An 18,982-nucleotide genomic window follows, 5' to 3' on the forward strand; every position below is an offset into this window, starting at 1 on the left:
AAAGTTTTTACTGAAACTAACAACTTTGTTAAGGGTGTTTTATTGTGGAGAGATGCTGGCTGAAAAAAGAAGCAAGAGAGGGATTTTACTGATCAGGTCAGCTTCAGGAACTTCCATACCTCTTTATCCTACTGCGTTTTGAATTACAATTTAAAATATATATATATAGATGCAAGAAAAGTATGTGAACCCTTTGGGATTTCTTGGATTTCTGCATAAATTGGTCATAAAATGTCTTCTGATCTTCATCTTAGTCACAACAATAGACAAACACAGTCTGCTTAAACTACTACCGCACAAAAAATTACATGTTTTCATGTTTTTATTGAACAAAACATGTAAACATTCACAGTGCAGGGTGGAAAAAGTATGTGAACCCCTAGGCTAATGACATGTTTACCCTCCTTTGGCAGCAATAACCTCAACCAAATATTTCCTGTAGTTGCAGATCAGACCTGCACAACGGTCAGGAGGAATTTTTGACCATTCCTCTTTACAAAACTGTTTCATTTCAGCAATATTATTGGGACGTCTGGTGTGAATTGCTCTCTTGAGGTCATGCCAAAGCATCTCAATCGGGTTGCAGTCAGGACTCTGACTGGGCCACTCCAGAAGGCATATTTTCTTCTGTTGAAGCCATTCTGTTGTTGATTTACTTCTATGCTTTGGGTCGTTGTCCTGTTGCATCACCCATCCTCTGTTGAGCTTAAGTTGGTGGACAGATGGTCTTAAGTTTTCCTGCAAAATGTCTTGATAAACTTGGGAATTCATTTTTCCGTCATCGACATCAATCCGTCCAGGCCCTGAGGCAGCAAAGCAAACCATGACGGCCCCTCCACCATATTCCACAGTTGGGATGAGGTTTTGATGCTGGTGTTCTGTGCCTTTTTTTCTCCACACATAGCGTTGTGTGTTCCTTCCAAACTCAATTTTGGTTTCATCTGTCCACAGAATATTTTGCCAGTAGTGCTGTGGAACAACCAGGTGCTCTTTTGTAAACTTCAAACGTGCAGCAATGTTTTTTTTTTGGACAGCAGTGGCTTTCTCCGTGGTGTCCCCCATGAACTCCATTCTTGTTTAATGTTTTACTTATTGTAGATTTGTCAACACAAATTTTAGCATGTGCCAGAGATTTCTGTAAGTCTTTAGCTGACACTCTAGGATTCTTCTTCACCTCATTGAGCATTCTGCACTGTGCTCTTGCAGTCATCTTTACAGGACGACCACGCCTAGATAGAGTAGCAACAGTGCTGAACTTTCTCTATTTGTAGACTGTCTGTCTTACCGTGGACACATGAACATCAAGGCTTTTGGAGATACTTTTGTAACCCTTTCCAGCTTCATGCAAGTCAACAATTCTTGATCGTAGGTCTTCTGAGAGCTCTTTTGTGCCAGGCATGGTTCACATCAGGCAATGTGTCTTGAGAACAGCAAACTAAAACTGGTGTGTGTTTTTTATAGGGCAGGGCAGCTTTAACCAACACATCCAATCTCATCACATTGATTGGACTCCAGGTTGGCTGACTCCTGGCTCCAGTTAGCTCTTGGAGAAGTCATTAGCCTAGAGGTACACATACTTTTATCACCCTGCACTGTGAGTGTTTAAATGGTCTGATCAATAAAAACATTAAAACATATCATTTTTTGTGCGGTATTAGTTTAAGCAAACTGTGTTTGTCTATTGTTGTGACTTAGATGAAGATCAGAACACATTCTATGACCAATTTATGCAGAAATCCAAGAAATCCCAAAGGGTTCACATAATTTTTCTTGCAACTGTATATATCAGTCAGGAACACTCATATATGGAAGAGGATTAGGGCCACTAAAATTAAAGTTGATGCACTTTTTTTCTAATTCTGAGATAAAAGTCAGATTTCTGAGATTTCAGTTGGAATTCTGAGATTAAAGAGATGCAACAAACTATGCAATAAAGGAGGAGGCTGGGGTGGAGGAGGTGAGGCATTGCCAACAGCAGCAGCATTAATGCAAGCAGGAATTAGTGAGAAGTATGTCATATTTGAATACACCGCTGTGTTGAGGAAAGAGCCGTGACTAGCTGTGGGAGCTGGGAGAATATAATTAGGATCAGCTGTCTGTCAGCTGTATGACTAATGTATGACTACCATATCCTGCATGAATTAACGCTAGGTTTCGTTGCCTGAAACGTGATCCAATTTTTATAAACATGATGAGAAGACTGATGTTTGGACTTCTTGGTCAACTTTCTATGAAAGTAAAAACAAACATTATTCAAACTGCAAGAAAAAGCATACAGAAAACCTTTTTAAGGTTTTTAGAGTCATAATTCATATTGATGCATTGCAACACTTTTACTGAAAAAGAGCAATAACATTAACAAAGCTGATATTTCCTTTTTAATGTTTTGTGCAGGCGTAGCTGGGGGATAATTTAATATAATATTTTATTGATGTTTTTAACCTTTATGCAACCAGGAAAGTCTAATTCAAAAGTCAAAGGCAAAACAAGAAAATGAAAAGAACAAATAAAACAGGCGGTGGCCACTGGAGGGAAAAAACAACACACTATGTTTGTAATTGATTAAAAAATATAATACATTTATTGAGATGAGAACAAACAGAATTATTTTAAATGAATAATTACTGACCTTAAGTGGCAGCCCTAATCTTGGTAACATTTTCTGTAATCCTGCTTGATAAGGTGCATTAAGCTGCAGTTCCTCTACGGTCTACTAAGAGCTGCTTCAGTAATAAAACAGCAGACTAAACTAAAGTCAGTCTGGTTTTTAAATAACAAGTTCATCTCTCAGGAAGTCAGACATCAGATCTCCTGTCTGTCTGAGAGGAAACCTTCAGATTAAACGTCTTTAGAGGAGGTGTTTCTGGGAGTTCCTCTCTGGATGAAACACTGATCAGGTTCTCAAATAGGGCAGAGCCTGCTGCACCTTCACTTCACTTTGTCCATGTCCATCGGTGTTATTTGCTCCTCCTCTTGAACTGTGACGCCCCCTGCTGACTGACAGCAGGTGTGCTGATGATCCTTCCAGTCCTGCAGTGAAACATGGTTCAACGGTCATTTATGCCATACATTTTACTGTAAAGAAATTCTGATAAAGTGGTGAAGAAAAGAGATAATCAAGGCCTTAACAGACTACAACAGCTTATTACAGTATTTATACAGCTACACCTAGAATATCTGGGATTTAATTCAAATTTTAACTTCCATAAGTTCTAGCTCCATCTCACAAAGTAAAATGTTTCCAGACTTTTATTTTGTTTTAATCTCTATGATTACAGCTCACAAAAATCAAAACTGCACTATCTATAAATATAAGAACATTGTGGAAAAGTCCAATTTGGTTCAGCTCACACAACCACAATCATGTGGAAGACTGCTGACTCAACAAATGTCCAGAGGACAATCTTTAACACCCTACACAAGGAGGAAAGCACAGAAGGTCACTGCTGAAAGAGCTGGCTGTTCTCAGAGGCTGTATCAAAGCAGATTCATAGAAAGTTGACTGGAAGAGAAAAGCCTGGTAAGAAAAGGAGCAACAGGGATGAGCTCAGCCTTCAGAGGATTGTCAGAGCAGATTCAAGAACTTAGGGGAGCTTCACAAGGACCGGACTGAGGCTGGAGTCAGTGGACTACTCAATCAACTTTACTCCAGGCATTTACGTCTTTAGAAATCTGAACTGTCTGCAAAAATGGATGAGAAAGTGGAGAAACAAAAAATTGAATTATACACGCATATCTACAGCCTGTAAGGGGAAATGAAAGCAGCCATCAGCCATGCTGATTCAAGAGCTAGTGCTTTGGAAAAAAAAAAACTATGAATGTTGATATTTTAGAGGCAGATTTGTGTCACCCTAACCCCTTGAGTGACTGTGAGAGTTGCATGGAAACATAACGGTCTTTTGCAGACTCACCCGTGTAAGCAGACAGGCTTTCATAACATTGTGGAGTGACCTGTCGCAAACAGCAGGACGTTTCAACTCGTATTGTCCTGAATCTTTGGTCTGAATTGAACTTACCTTCCTCTGACAGAAGGCGGAGCAGTAGTTGACTTTGTGACAGCCGGTGCACTCGCTCATCGCCACCCGACCACAGTTCACACACATCTGCTGCAGAATGCAAACAAAACACACATGAATAAAGGGCTGGGAGCAGGAAGTATTTAATCTCATTCATGCATGTGATTAATTTTGATTAACTAATGGCAAAACTGGAAATTAATCAGATGAATTTTTAAAATTGATCATAAATTAATCAATCTTACGTTGATGATGATTTCTGTGATTTCAGAGCCTCTTTTGGCCTCTGAGTCATCCGGGTGTGGAAACGAGATCTGGTTTGGAAACGTTTGACTCAGACCACACTGTAAACAAACAAACGCTCAGTAAACGGGTGGTTAAGTCGTCTTATTTTCATGTGATAAAGGTTTACAGTCTGTATTCTCACCTCCTTCCTGCCTCCCGTTCCTTTCATGATCGCAGTCTCCCCCGCAGCATTCTTGGCCTGTTCGATCAGAGCCTTCAGCTGCTGCACGTTGCTCAGCAGCGTGTTCGACAGCTCTTCCAGGTACAGCCAGGTATTCTTCTGCCCCTCGCTTACCACAGGCCCCGCCCCCCCTACAGGCCCCACTTCCAGCCCGCTCACCAACCCCGAAGACGGAGACACCGCAGCTGTGGCCTGCATGGTCATCTTGGCCTGAACAGGCTGAGGGGCCACAGCCAGAGCTGGTAATGCCGTCAGCACTGAGGAAGAGGAGCAGAGAGACAGAGGGGGGAGTTACAGGATGAGTTTATCCATGTTTAATTCTCAGAATAAACAAAGACGAGGGGAACATGGGAAAAGAACTGTTATTTTTAGGGCTGTTAAGATTAATAAACGTGATTAAGATCCACAGTAGTGCACTAGTTTTATTAAATCATGATTAATCACAACTTATTGTTCCTTTCAGCACACTTTAGTAGAACCACATCAACGTCTCCCTGCAGCCACAGCCAATTAAAATTTATGTATGGAAGCCCTGTACCACCACTTTAAAAAAAAATACACAGATATGAAAATAAGGTTTTATAAAGAAAAAATTAAATCTGAAATAAGATTGTTAAATATAAAGTTGCAAAATCAAAATGAAAAATTCTAAATTTTGAGATAGTCAATATAGTGATTGTAAAAGCCAAAATTATGGGATTGAAAGTTAAGGTTGTGAAATAAAATTTAGAAATATATATTTAAAAGTTAAACTTATGAGATACAAGGTCAAAATTATGGAAAAATTATGAAATTATTAGTAAAAATTTAATTTTCAGATTAAGTCAGAATTTTACAAAAGAAGCCCCTATAAAAAGTCAAAATGGTGCAATGAAAAGTTAAAGTTATGAAATAAGATGAAATCAAAACATAAAAAGTCAAAATTTTAAGATAAAAAAGTCAAAATAGTTAAAAAGAAAGTCAAAATCATAATAAATTTAAAAGTACATGTTAAAATTTTGAGGTTAAAAGTCAAAATTGAAAATAAAACATCAAAATGATGAGCTTAAACATCTACATTTTAAAAAATAAGAAAATTATGGGACAAAACAATCAAAAATGAAAAAAAAGTCAAATTCTGAGATAAAAAGTCAAAATAATAAAATAGAAAAAAAAAATCCATTAGATAAAAACGACAAATTTTGCAATCAAAAGTCAAAATTATGAGGCAAAAAAATCAAAATTAAGATAAAAAGTCAAAATTATTAAATAGAGTCAAAATTACTAAAAAAAAAGTCAAAATTGAGAGAAAAGGTCAAATTTTGAGGTTAAACGTCAAAATTAGAAATAAAACATCCAAATTATGAGCTAAAACATCTTAATTTAGAAATAAATTTAAAATAAGATTTTTAAAAAGTCAAATTAATGGGAAAAAACAAAACTAATGAAAAAAGTCCAATTCTGAGATAAAAAGTCAAAAACATAAGATAGACAAAAATATAATTAAATCCAAAATGACAAATTATGTAACCAAAAGTCAAAATAATCAGGGGAATAAAAATTGGATTAGTTAAGATAAGTTGAAAAATTTAAGATAGTCAGCCAAAATCATAAGATTTCAAGGCAAAACCATGACACAAAAGTCAAAATTATGAAATAAGAATTTAAAATTATCAGATAAAAACACAAAATGGTAACATAAAATGTTAAAATCACAAGATAAATTTGAAATTATGAGATAAAAGTCAAATTTAAGATTAAGAAACAATTCAAGGGATAAAACACCTAGAGTATGAAATAAAAGTCATAATTTTGACTTTTGCCATAATACTGACAAACATTTCATTTATTCCATGTTTTATATCACAATTATAATTTACTATTTACTTTGAATGGCTTTTTATATAATAAACTCAACATTTTAACCTCTAACTAATGTATATCTATATCTAATAATATTCATTTTTTTAATCTTGTAACTGACCTTTTCTCATAATTTCAGGCATTTACCTCATTATAATGACTTTCTCATAATTTGACTATTTTCTTATATAATAACTACCTAACTTTCTAACTTTGGTCAGCGAAAGTTTCACTTTAACTTTAAAAAATCCCAGACAGCTCAGCAGACAAGTCAAAAGTCATTTACCTTTTATTCTGATCCCTTATGTCCTTAACAAGTTCCTTTTTCTGTGGTTAAGTTTCTGTTAAAATCTTTGATCTACTTATAAAAGCAGGTCTGCATCCAAACAGGTAGTCAGTTAAAGTTGGTTTAAGACAGTAGAAAAATATAAAATGACAAAGTGTTGATTGCAAAAGAGAGAAATTTCAAAATGTGATACATTACAATTAACTACAAAAATTTCAGGGTTAAAGATGATTAAAAATCTTCTAGTACCCCTGGTTAATTTTCTATCTGTTCACAGGTGATTTTGTGTCTTAAGAATGTCTTCAGGCCCTTAAATAAAGCCCTGTCAGGTGAGGCAGCTCAGAGGAAATGTTCGAGATAATACCATCTAATAAATATTCATCCACCTGGGTCACATTAGTTGTGCGTTCAGCAGCAGCTCCTCTGTGATGACAGCTAATGTGAAACCACCTGCTGTGAATCTGCCTCACATTACTCTCTGTCCTTCAGGTGTTTCAAGCAGAATTTAAGCATATGAAATGGGAGTAGGCAGGTGGTCCAAACTGATCAAAGTGTGTCTGTGCGTCCTCTATACATCCATGGCTGACCTACATACACGGCGCTTTAATGTCTGCACAGACTCCACTGAGAACGGACCAGGCCGAAAATAACCAGACATCCATCTCAGCCTCTGATTCGTCCTAGGGGAAGCTGTGTGTGCTGTGGCAGGTAGATGAAGGTCTGTTTATCTCATCGGTATTCAGATTATTGTCAAGGTTACTACCACACCTACAGAAGAATTCACCTGCTGCAGCTGTGGGACTTTTATCTGAGGATACTTTCAGGAGAGAGGTTTTCTGTAATCACAGGCAGCAGGAGTGTTATTTTTGTTTGACCATGTGCAGAGGCATTTGCACGATTGCCATAAATTATTATTAATAATGATTTCAGTAATTCAATTCAAATGGTGAATATTCATTACACACAGACTGATATTTTTCAAGTGTTTTTATCTTTTAATTTTGATGACTATGGCTGACAGCTAATGAAAACCCAAAATTCAGTAAGAATACCACTCAAATCAAATTAAAAAAGGGTGTTTAACACAGAAATGTTGGATTACTGAAGAGTATGAGCATGAACAGCACTCAATACTTGGTCAGGACTCCTTTTACATGAATTACTGCAGCAATGCAGTGTGGTGGGGAGGCGATCGGTCTGTGGCACTGCTGAGGTGTTATAAAGCCCAGTTTGCTCTTATATTGGAATCGATATGATATACAAGTATATAATATACAGAAATTTTCATTTTCTGAATTTAATTAATGAAATAAATCAACTTTTTTACGATATTCTAATCTATTAAGATGCACTTTTACAGTAACTTTAAAACTTCATGTACATTTTTGAAGAAGAAACAGGACACCTGTGCCCAGTAATGTTTGACAGACATATCAGTGAAATTAGTTTAATTTTATTGATTTTAAACTAATTTTTTTCTGTGCACATTTCCCTCTAAAAGTCAAAAACACACACAAACCCACACAGGCCCAGGGTGCTTCATTAACCTCAGGCTGAAGGACAAAGAGACGGTACTGACAGCTGGATCACTGCTGACTGTGTGGGTGTCTGAAGTCCAGGGCCAGCGGTGAGATGAAAACATCAACAGCTTTAATCGAAGCGATAAATGACAGTGTTTTAGTCTGAATGTACAGGGGCTGCTCCACTATGACAAAAGTCTTAATCGAGACTGTTATGACTGATATTAGGATCACAATTCTCAGACACCATCACTCCCTGATTTTACAACATCTGCCTCTTTTTTCATTGTTCAGGTCTGAAGACAAAACCAGAGTGGTTCCATGTGACAGAGGTCATTCTTAACTTTTTTTGTCACCCAATGGCTGCCTTTCTGTCGCCTGGTTTAGTTCTCTGGCTTTTCAAACTAACTGAAGTACAGTACAGAGTGATGTTTCAAGCATACATGCTCTTCTTCAGTGTTAAGTGCTAATAAAAGCCTGATATGGGAGCTCCTTGGTGTGCGGACCCTCTCTCCTTGTCTCCCATACTGCTTTTGGATCTTGCAGTCTATCCATTGATGTGTGTGTTCTACCTCTGATTTTTTATTAACGGCTAACAAGCAGCAAATGAAGAAGAAGCAGGCACCATAAAACACACGGAGAAGAAAAGTTAAATAAGGTAGCAGCTAGAAAGAAGACACAGCAGAGCTTCTTCTCCCTGTCCTCTACTTCTCTGTGCTGCTTTTAAAAAGCAGAGAGGGTTCAAGACGCAAATATATTTTCAAGCTGTCGTGGATTTACAGCAGTAGAGGAGCATGGCTTTATTGTGTGACATATTCATGTATGTATGCTGTATTAGTTAGCACCTACATGTAAGTCCTTGTATTTGGTCTGGAAAAATGTAGGTGCATCCCTAGCACCTATAGTCGTAAATAAATTTAACCCTTAATCTTTATCCCAGACTTTTACTGGCTCTATCATTTAAAAGGGGGATTGTTGGATCTCTGATTGGTCCTTGTAGAGGTGGTTCAGATAAGATGGAGAGATCAGGACAGTAAGTGAGTCAGCTTTGCTCAGGCGTCTCCTGAGAGCTCATTATAGGTGTACGTCAGCCAATCAGGAAGCAGCTGCGGAGCTTCCCTGATGTATGATAGGATGATTGATAGGCTGCAGGTTTTCAGGTGATGCTCTGTAAGCTCTCCTCAGGTTACTGATGAGGAGGAAACATTAAACATCCAAGTATTCAAGTATAGTATATTATTGACTACGTATTTAGAAAATATAGTTTATTCTCAGACTCTGGGTAAAAAAAAAAAACTACACTACCCATAATAATAGGGTGACAAGGTAACATCTATGACTGGTGGAGCCTGCTATAACCCACAAATTTTGACTGTCTATTACTAGAACTGAAGGTCACGGTCCTGGAAAAAGTGTTCAGTAAGATAAATAGTTGGAAAATGGTGAAAAGCAGCTAAAAAATGTCAAAAAAAAAGTTTGATGGTGGTAAAATTACGTTGAAAAGGCTAGAGGAGACAAATATGGGTTGCAAAATGGCTGGAAAATGGGCGGAGCAGTTAAAAAATGTCAAAAAAAAATTTAAGTGGCAAAAATGGGTTAAATGGGCAAAAAAAGGACAAAAGAAACAGAAAAATTGGGGTTAAAAGTGGCAAAAAGTTGCAAAAATTACCAGATAAAGTGGTACAAGGGGGTTAAAAAATGAAAAAAGGTTTACAAAAATGCAAAAATGTTTGGAAAATGGTAAAAAGCAGTTAACAAGTGGTGCAAGATATTTAAGACAAGGGAAAATATGGGTCAAAAGTGGCAATAAGCTGTACAAATACAGTAGTAAAAAGGGGTTAAAAAAGTGCAAATGAGGGTTGCAAAAATGCAGAAATAGTCGGGAAATGGTGAAAAGTTGTTAAAAAGTGGCAAAAAAAACCTGTTTGATGGCAGTAAAATTTAGTTAAAATGATAGATGAGATAAAATTGTGTTGCAAAATGGATGGAAAATTGGCTAGAAGTAAAGAAGTGCAAAAAATGAGGTAAAAGTGGCAAAAAGTTCCTTAAATGGGCAAATAAAGTAGTAAAAGTGGCTTATAAGTTGGAAAATGGGTTGCAAAAATGGGGGGAAATTGGTGAAAAGCAGTTAAGAAGAGGCTAAAATGAGTTAAAGATGCAGAAATGGGCAAAAAAGAAGAAAAAGTTGCTTAAAAGTGGCTTAATAGCCAGGTAAGGTAGTGGGAAGGGGTTTGAGAGGGGCAAAATTAGTTTAAAGTTGAAAAAATGGGCTCAGAGTGGAAAGTAGTGGAGAAAATTAATGAAAACAGTGGTGGAAAGCTTTTTAAGAGTTTTAAAAGTGGCAAAAATAAACCTCAGCACTAACTAGCTTTATATACTTTTTTGCTCCAAATTGAGGGAACGATTAACTGGGATGCTAGCACCAATGCTTCTGATCCAACACACATACATTAACACCATTATTAAATCACAACAGGGGGAGTCTGTGGACAGGCCTACAAGCAAAGGCTTCCAGCTGAATCAGCTAATCCCATTCATATACATCCCAAACATTTACATCCCACTGACAGCAGAGGGGGGAAATTTGGGGTCCAGCGGTACACAACGACTCTTTGATACTACAGCAGACCTTCCAGTGAAGACGACAGCCTTTACCACTGCTCCACAGCAGTCCCAACAATGTCATGTCTGATACCAGCCATGAGATGGCGCATCTCATTACAACTAAAAAATTAAGAATTGCCATTGGACCTTTTTAAGGTGATTTAAGCACTCAGCAAAAAAATGACATGGTCATCCATCAATTTTCTAAACCACTTGTCCCGTTTGGGGTCATGGGAGGCTGAAGCCTATCCCAGCTGGCACTGGGCACTAAGCGGGGTACACCCTGGACTGGTCCCCAGTCAATCACAGTAAGTTATCTTTATAAAAGTAACTCAGACTTTGGACAAAATTTTTAACACACAAACAAGTCCTTAATTTTGAATATAATGATGACTAAATGGGAATTAAAAGCAAATATTTTTAAACTTTTTTTAAACCAGCTTTCCATCAAGGCTGATTTTCATCCCTCCTGACTTCAAAGGAAAGAACCTCAGCGCCATCTGGTGGAAATAAAACACATTTTTAAAAATTCTATAAATGCCAAGAAATACAAGCACATTTTTAATATTTCTGAAATGATTCTTTCCTTTGGAGTTAACTGAATTTATTGTGTCTTTTCTTAGCTTCACTTTACCCCTCTTTTTCACTATAATGCCTCTGCTAGGAGTTTTTCTATGGGAATTTGTGCCCATTCATTCTGTAGAGCATTTACAGAATGAATGCATCAGTATTGTGATTGTAGCATGCTGTTACATCCCTGGTCTGTTCCTGTAAACGGATCAATGTCTGACTCAGTGAGGAAGCTGATGACACACAGAAGCAGCTGAACCGATGGGCAGAATGACTAAGTGATAATGGGAGGTACCTGCTGTGCTGGCGAACACCTCACTCTGCGATGAGCCCTCTGAGATGATGGCTGCAGCAGCGGCGGCGGCAGCAGTGGCGTCGCCTGTAGGAGCTCGGTCAAAGGTCAGGGTACCGGAGGTGGTGAACTGTCCTGACGGGGACACGGTGACTGTAGAGGACAGACGAGGCAGATGTGTAAGTTATGGGCTGAAAATCTCACTGAATCATCTTAAATACTGCTATGTTTTAAAGGGAAGACCAATTTTGTATGTTTATCAGTGCTTTCTGCTAGTTAAATGCTTAAAGTCAGGGTTAGCTCACAGGATGATGTGGGCTTAAATATAAACATTATGACACAAATAATGCAAAGATTTAAAAACTGAAAACATCCCATTATTAAGGAATAAAAGATGTTTTTACTCTTTCTTCTGGGAGTTGCACAAACTTATGGGAAGAAAAGGTTTTGGAATTGTTCCAGCAGACATCAGCATTGGCGAGCAACCATTAAATGTCCTCTCATAACTACAACACACATTGTTATTTTCCATCAGCAATAAATGTTTTATATCTGCAAATTTAAAAGATAAAATCTCATTCTTTATCCTACAAAAGATCCAGGAGGAGAGGTCTCAGGTGGAGTACGATAACTCCTTTTTAAGCCAGTAGTCACATTACTTTCCCAATAGCTGCCAGACTCTGTGACACTAACATTATTTTATAAGCACAGGAGTTAATAAGGCAGTGCTATCCTTATATGCCAGTTTCTCTTTTTAAGAGAATGTTTGGGCATTTTTATCTTTATTTAAGAGGAAAATGGGTCAGTGTATTTTCTAGCAGTTCCATTTCCTGTCTGAAACCAGACTCAGAAAATGGGAGAAACTCTTGTTATTCTGACAGAAAGTGGAAAAAATAGAAAAAAATTAGTACTTTTCCCATTATTTCTTTTATGTGAAAATAATGGGGAAAAATGGGAAAACTGCTGTTTTTTTGCCCATTTTTCCCTTTTCTGTCAAAAATGAATAAATGAACTAAACAGTTTCTTAAGCCGTACTGGAAAGATTGAAATCTACTTAATATCTATTAATCATCTACTATAATATGGATCTTGTTGTAACATGGCTGGAACTGCAGTTAAACTCCCAAACAGTTTAAAGCGAGCTGTTGTGATTGCGAGGAGCTCAGGAATAAACTGATGTAACAGTGGAGCAAAGACTCTGCTGTTTGTCAAATAAACATACTTAAATCATCTGACGTACATGTGGTTCCCGGCGTTAGCGTTATGTTTTTTGACACAGGAAGTTCCTTTTTAGGTGGGGTGACTGGAGCATCCGTGTCTTTCTTCCGTCTCTTATAGGGAACAAAGAGGCGGACTGGGCCAGTCTGAAATTAGAGGACACAGAGAGAGAGACACACATCAACACAACATCCTCACCAGTTTAACCTCCAGGTTTTTAAAACTGATCTTAGTCACTTTAATTTATGACATCTGAGCTGCTGTCCAACACATGAAGGCATACAAAATAGATAATGCAGAAACTTGTTCAAAGAATTTTAAAGGTTATCGCACATCTGATATGCACTTTAAGACATCAATAAATCAGTTCCTATTTTAGGTCCACAGCATAAGAAAAGGAAATTGACTCATACTTACCATGCTGATGCTTTCTGATCCCAGAGACTCTCCTTCCTTTGAGCACTGGGGAAAAAGACAAAGATAAATAAACATAAATTAAGCCCCAGTCATTCAGTAAATCAACATTTTGACTAAGTATTAAATGCATCTCTCTTCCAGGGATGCAGCACAATTAGAAAAAATAAATGTATGACTTTTTCAGAATTTTTTGCGACTCCACTAAAGAAAAAAACAATAGGGTGCATTTGGAAGCAAACCAAGACCCCGGGTTTTTAAGCAGACCAGAGTCTGGTCTGCACCAGAGTTCACGTGAGCTTTCATACCACTCCAAACGAACCGGACTATCCGGGAAAATGCACCATTTTGAACAGGTAAATCCACAGAAAAAGCAAAAGATTAATAAATGAGAAGGTGCAGATTTGTAAGTATTCAGACAAGTCTCAAAGTGCTACCTAAATTTAAAACTATTTAAAGGTAAGACTAACTTCTTAACAGATGTCACATTAACTGAAAATTCTCCATCACTGACAGATTTTTTTCAAAAGATGATGGAAAATTTTGAAGGCTGTCCTTCATTTTGACAGACTGGAATGATGAGGATGAGCCTGCGTTTCAGCACACTCACACACCGATGCATAGACCTGACTTTGACACTGTAGATTAATGAAAGTGCAATGGTCTCTGCACTGAGAGGCTGTTGGAGGATTCAAATTGCATCACAGAAGGATACAGGTTGGCCCCACCCCAGGTTGGGAACCAATAGCACTCACCCCTGACAGGTCATCACAGCAGGCTGCACAGGTACAGGAGGCGGCGTGGGGGTTCAGGATACGCTCCTATGGAAAACACAAACACAGAATCAAACACATAGACTCACTACAGATAACTCCAGTTTTGTGTCCAAAATCAGCAGATCTTTGTTAATACAAGTTTAAGAATCACTAAAAGAGTAAGCCTACACAACATGAGGACAATATGCATTACTTAATATATGATACACATGTGAAATAAATAAATGTAAAATGTGCATGTTAGTTGTAACTCACAGTTTCTATGCCCTCTTTAGCTGCTGGATGTTCTCAGGATTGTAACTCACACAAATGTTCTGAGTAGTACCTGTATGAGGCAGAGCAAAGGTCTGCCAGCGTATCTGATGCTCCTCTTCCAGTCTTTGCTACTCGCTCGTCCTGCCAAACCTTCGAACTCAGTGGGAGTGAACCACTGCTGGTTGTGTCTGATGCAGCGACCTTTACCTCCTGAACAAAACACAAAACTGTCAGAGCAAGTGACTATAGCACAGATTATAAAGAGGCATGGACAGACCTGGATAACAGCTGATACTGAGCACCCCTCTGAATGAACCAATGACCTCTGACATGTTCACAGCTTTGACAAATATTATTTTAACCAGAGGGTGCAGCACAAGGCTGATGGAGATACCATGTTTTCAGAAAGCTAACTCTTAAGTCTGTTTCTCTTAGTCATCCAGACTAGTCTGGATGAAGGCGTCCCAGAGCACCTCCATATGCAGTCTGAGCTGTTGGATATCAAATTATTTTCAGTACACATTAAGGTGCCTCCATGCAAAACATTAAAGATTATTAATTGATATCCAAATGCCAGAAAATATGCCTGGTTTATTATCTATCTTGTGCTGATCACCTGATCCCAGTCGGTTCTTGAAGAGGACTCCACTAGTGTTCCTGCAGCGGACCGGCAGCTCGTTATTGTAGACCGAAGGGTCCCAGTTGTACTTGGAGCAAGAATCTTTGTCCTGTGGGGGAGTCAGTGGGGTGGGTGGAGTCTGTGGGCCTAGGAGGATGAAAAGAGCATTTATGTATCAGGCATAGGTTCAGTACGGACCTCGGAAACAGAGAGGCATTCAATAAAGACGCAAAGACAACAAAAACATACTTGATGAGATGGAAGCAGCAGACTTCAGGCCAGTAGCTTCCACAATGCTTCCATCAGTGTGAACTACGATCAGAGTGGCTTTCTGGGTACTAAGACCTTCACCAAGCTGCAGAGTGGTCCTCCCACTCTGTGGCACAAACAGACAAAGACAAAGAATGAACTCTGACAAAGGTCGCAAAGAATGGAAAGAGATTTTGAAGAATTTCTGAGAAGCAGGAGGCAAAAGTGTTCTTCACCCCGACTAATAGAATATGTTAAAATCTCAGAGTTTACGGTGATATCAGACTAAATACTCATTAAGGAAGATGCTGTACTACCAGCATGTGTTCAGGGAGACTTCCTGATGTGGCAACTGTCGTGGTAAAAACGTTGTCATCTGCAGCTTGGACGTCTCCCACCGTCACGGACGCCACCTCTGAGCAACAAGGAAACAAAATAATTCATCATCTCAGAAATATCACGATCACTTCATCTACTGCCACAGCAAAATCCCTCTTTTATAGATATTCAATCATAATATCAAAGCAAAGTCTAACATGATGAAGAGATGTCAGTTTATTGAACTACACTGTAATGTAAACGAAATATATTTAAAACATCTTTGTCATGTTTATCCCACTTTTCCTGCCTTTTACCCATTTTTTGCTACTTTATCCCATTTTTGCCACATTATCCAATTTTTTCCACTTTTTCCAACCACTTCTTGCCCATGTTTGCAATTTTTTGCATGTTTTAGCCACTTATTTATCATCTTTAGACAATTTTTGACTATTAAGCCACCCTTTGCCATTATTTTACATCCCCCCCTCTTATGAGCTATGTTGCCACTTTTATCCCTTTTTTGCTCTTTTTCACCCATTTGTCACGTTTTTTTATACTTTTAGCCCATTTCTGCCACGTTTTTGCAACTTTTCATTTACTTTAACTGCTTTTCATCCGTTTTTGCTGCATTTAGCCCATTTGTCCTGCCTTTTACCCATTTTTTGCCACTTTATACCATTTTTGCCACATTTATCCAATTTCTTCCACTTTTTCTAATGACTGTTTGCCCATGTTTGCAATCTTTTTGGCCTTTTTGGCCACTTATTTATCATCTTATGAAAGTTTTTGCCAGCTTTAGCCATTTTTTGACACCTTCTCCCCAGTTTAATTTTTTTTTGCCACCTTTTGCCCATTTCTGCAACATCTTTTTGCAACCTTTCACCAACTTCAGCTGCTTTTTGTCCATTTTTGCCAGTTTTGGCTGCATTTAACCCATTTTTCCTGCCTTTACCCACTTTTGTCACTTTTAGCCCATTTTGTCCATTCATGCCACTTTTCAAACATCTTTGCAGCTTTTAAGCCATTTTTGTCACTTTGAGCCCATTTATTTGTTGTTGTTTTTTGCAGCTTTGTCCATTTTTGCTACTTCTTTCTGCCACCTTACCCAATTTTTGCTACTTTTTACTGGTTTATGCCTTTTTTTTTTTTTTTTTTTACTAATTTGACACATTCTTGCCACTTTTCACCCATTTTTGAGTCCTTCAAAATCTCTCAAGTTGTGTTTACCGGAGACCTTATTTTGGGCGTCTAACCAATAACTCAAAATCCCATAGACTTTGAAACAATGGAGACAGATCTGATAACATGCTAATTCATTTGCAGGTGTCAAAAAATTATTTAAGCAACGATTGTTTCTTTGTTGTAACAATGCTTTTTGGCAGTCAATCTTCTACTGTTAGAAAGCCTGTTCATTTACCTTTTAAATTATGCCACATTTGTAAGGAACATGCTTTTGTGGGATGAGCAGCAGAGCTGAGAGCTGCCAATGCCAAACAGCTTATTCTGCCATTGACTCTTGTTTGGTGGATTGGGTGATTGGAGTCTGAAGAAACAAGACATGTTGGAAATTTAACAATTTATTCATTCAGCAAACAGAAGCCTCAGTAGCCATACACAGCCACAACAGCCTGGCACCTCTTTCTCATGCTGGTCACTAGCCTGGTCACACACAGCTGTGGGATGGCATCCCATTCTTAAACCAACATTTGCCACAAGTCAGCCAATGAGGCCGTGTTGGTTACTCTGTTGGTACCATAAGCTCAAAACAAGAGTTAGCATAAGAAAAATAATCTTTTTTGCACTGGCAGAGACGATTTGGCAAATTTTTCATGGGCACAACCCACATACTTAGCTCTGCTGCTCATCCCACAAATGCATGATCCTTACAAATGTGGCACCATTTAAAATGGAATAAACAGATTTTCAAAGGTATAAGATTTATTGCCAATAAGTATCATAACAACAAAGAAATCATCTACCAAACAGAAACTTTCTATCTGTGCTAAGTTTATTTTAATTTGATGTAAATTTGAGGAAAAAATTTTTTCAATAAGGACCACTGAAGTAAAATGATTATTGATCACAAAATAATTTATCATTTTTAGTTTAAATAAGATGTTATCATTGTATTTGGGAAGCATTTTTACTTTTTCCACAATTGGGTGGTTTATTTTGTGTATTTTTAATGTAAATGTTGAAATTTTGCGGCTGGCTGCAAAAAATGTCTTTGGGACATCTGGTCCAAATGGACTGTAATAATAACCGACTGTTTTGCTATTACTTTACATTATAAAAACAAGACGTATACTGTGTATCAACATTATTGATATTATTTTTGGTCCAGATTGCCCAGCCCTCTCTGAAAGCTCTCTTCATCCACCTAACACAGTGGTGGGCTAACTATTAGCCATCAGTAGAGCTGTAAAAGTAAAAGGGTTAAGGATAGGTAGGTGCCACCTGGTTATAGTCAGGGCCGAATTTAAGCATATGTGCTAATTAAGTTCATAGTAAATTTGTATAGTGTTCTATTACAGTATATTTAATGTTATGTTATAATTCTCCAAATTGCATAAATTTGAATGGGATTTGGCTATAGAGCTATTGGCCCTACAGAAATCCGCAGAACCCACAGAGTAAATGTAAGAGATATTAGAGAGATGTTTCAGCTATGGCATGTTGTTGATTAACTTTCAGTTTTAAAACACTCAAAGGTCTTTGTGTCATCTTAAAACATGGAGTAAAGCTTGTGATCACTGTGATAACCACAGCTTGTGTTTTTAGCGCCACCCCGCCGAGCAGCGGCCTACTGTTGGCTAAAGCTCGCCTTGCCTGCGAAAGCTGCCTCGGCCTCGTCTGAGTTCGGCAGGGATTCGGCTCCCATTTCGATGTTTCCCGGTTCGGCCATCACGGCCATCGTGGTGACTTCGGCCTCCGATTCGGTATCCGAGCCCTCCACCGACCGAATGCCGATGGGCGGTTCAACAAGCCCGAGTGCCTTCGTGGCCGAGTCCGCTTCGTCCATTCTTCCGACGAACGACGAGAGCCGAATATGAACGAAGGGCTGCGGAGAGGAGCGCGCGCTGGAATCCACCTCACCCGGTGCGAGATAGAAACGGAATGCAGAAGTTTGCGAGAATCTTTAAATAAATAAAAACTAAACACGAACACTTCGCTTATTTAAGCGGATATATCCGTGAGAGCACGTCTGCTCTGCCGTTTGTTTCCTATGAAGTCTCTGATGCTCCGGAGACTGCCGAAAGAACACGAGTAGATCCGGAGCGCCTCACAGCGGCCAATACACCCTAGTAGCCCTCAATGCATTCAGACACAAGAAGAAAGAAATCAGTCAGATCCTCTTTAATGGACAGAAGTGTATGATATTCCTGGAAAACAATAAGCTGCAATTTTCAAGCGTGCCAAGTTGAATATCGTGTCTGCCACTTCCCAAATTATGACATTGGGGCTTTAAATCGTATATCTATGTTTCCTAGATGTATGGTATACTACCCGTATCTTTTTTGTATATAGAATAGC

The 18,982-nt window shown here is 38.3% G+C and overlaps 1 protein-coding gene across 2 annotated transcripts; it reads right to left on the reverse strand.

Annotated features, from left to right (window-relative positions):
- Positions 1-2,558: 2,558 nt before the first annotated feature.
- On the reverse strand, positions 2,559-18,681 carry deaf1 (DEAF1 transcription factor). 2 transcript variants are annotated; one of them, XM_041794566.1, is made up of 13 exons: positions 18,278-18,681; positions 15,445-15,542; positions 15,128-15,254; positions 14,876-15,025; positions 14,330-14,469; positions 13,984-14,049; positions 13,232-13,276; positions 12,819-12,960; positions 11,600-11,749; positions 4,444-4,739; positions 4,262-4,360; positions 4,017-4,106; positions 2,559-3,030 (listed from the first exon to the last, which is right to left on the reverse strand). In XM_041794566.1, exons 1-13 carry the CDS (start codon positions 18,468-18,470, stop codon positions 2,929-2,931), a joined length of 1,698 nt encoding a protein of 565 aa, XP_041650500.1. In that variant the 5' UTR covers positions 18,471-18,681; the 3' UTR covers positions 2,559-2,928. The 2 variants fall into 2 exon arrangements, with proteins under 2 accessions (XP_041650500.1, XP_041650501.1); XM_041794567.1 differs by having other exon boundaries at positions 12,837-12,960; positions 18,278-18,680.
- Between the last annotated feature and the right edge of the window lie 301 nt (positions 18,682-18,982).

This window comes from Cheilinus undulatus, linkage group 9, assembly GCF_018320785.1.
Source record: "Cheilinus undulatus linkage group 9, ASM1832078v1, whole genome shotgun sequence".
NCBI lineage: Eukaryota > Metazoa > Chordata > Actinopteri > Labriformes > Labridae > Cheilinus > Cheilinus undulatus.

Excerpts from the sequence above, each read along its gene's own strand:
- deaf1 (XM_041794566.1), bottom strand. The coding sequence starts at position 18,470 with ATGGACGAAGCGGACTCGGCCACGAAGGCACTCGGGCTTGTTGAACCG. Across the intron at positions 14,470-14,875 it reads CAAGAACCGACTGGGATCAG|GAGGTAAAGGTCGCTGCATC; the intron begins GTGATCAGCACA and ends TGTTTTGTTCAG. Across the intron at positions 4,740-11,599 it reads GGTGTTCGCCAGCACAGCAG|TGCTGACGGCATTACCAGCT; the intron begins GTACCTCCCATT and ends CCTCTTCCTCAG.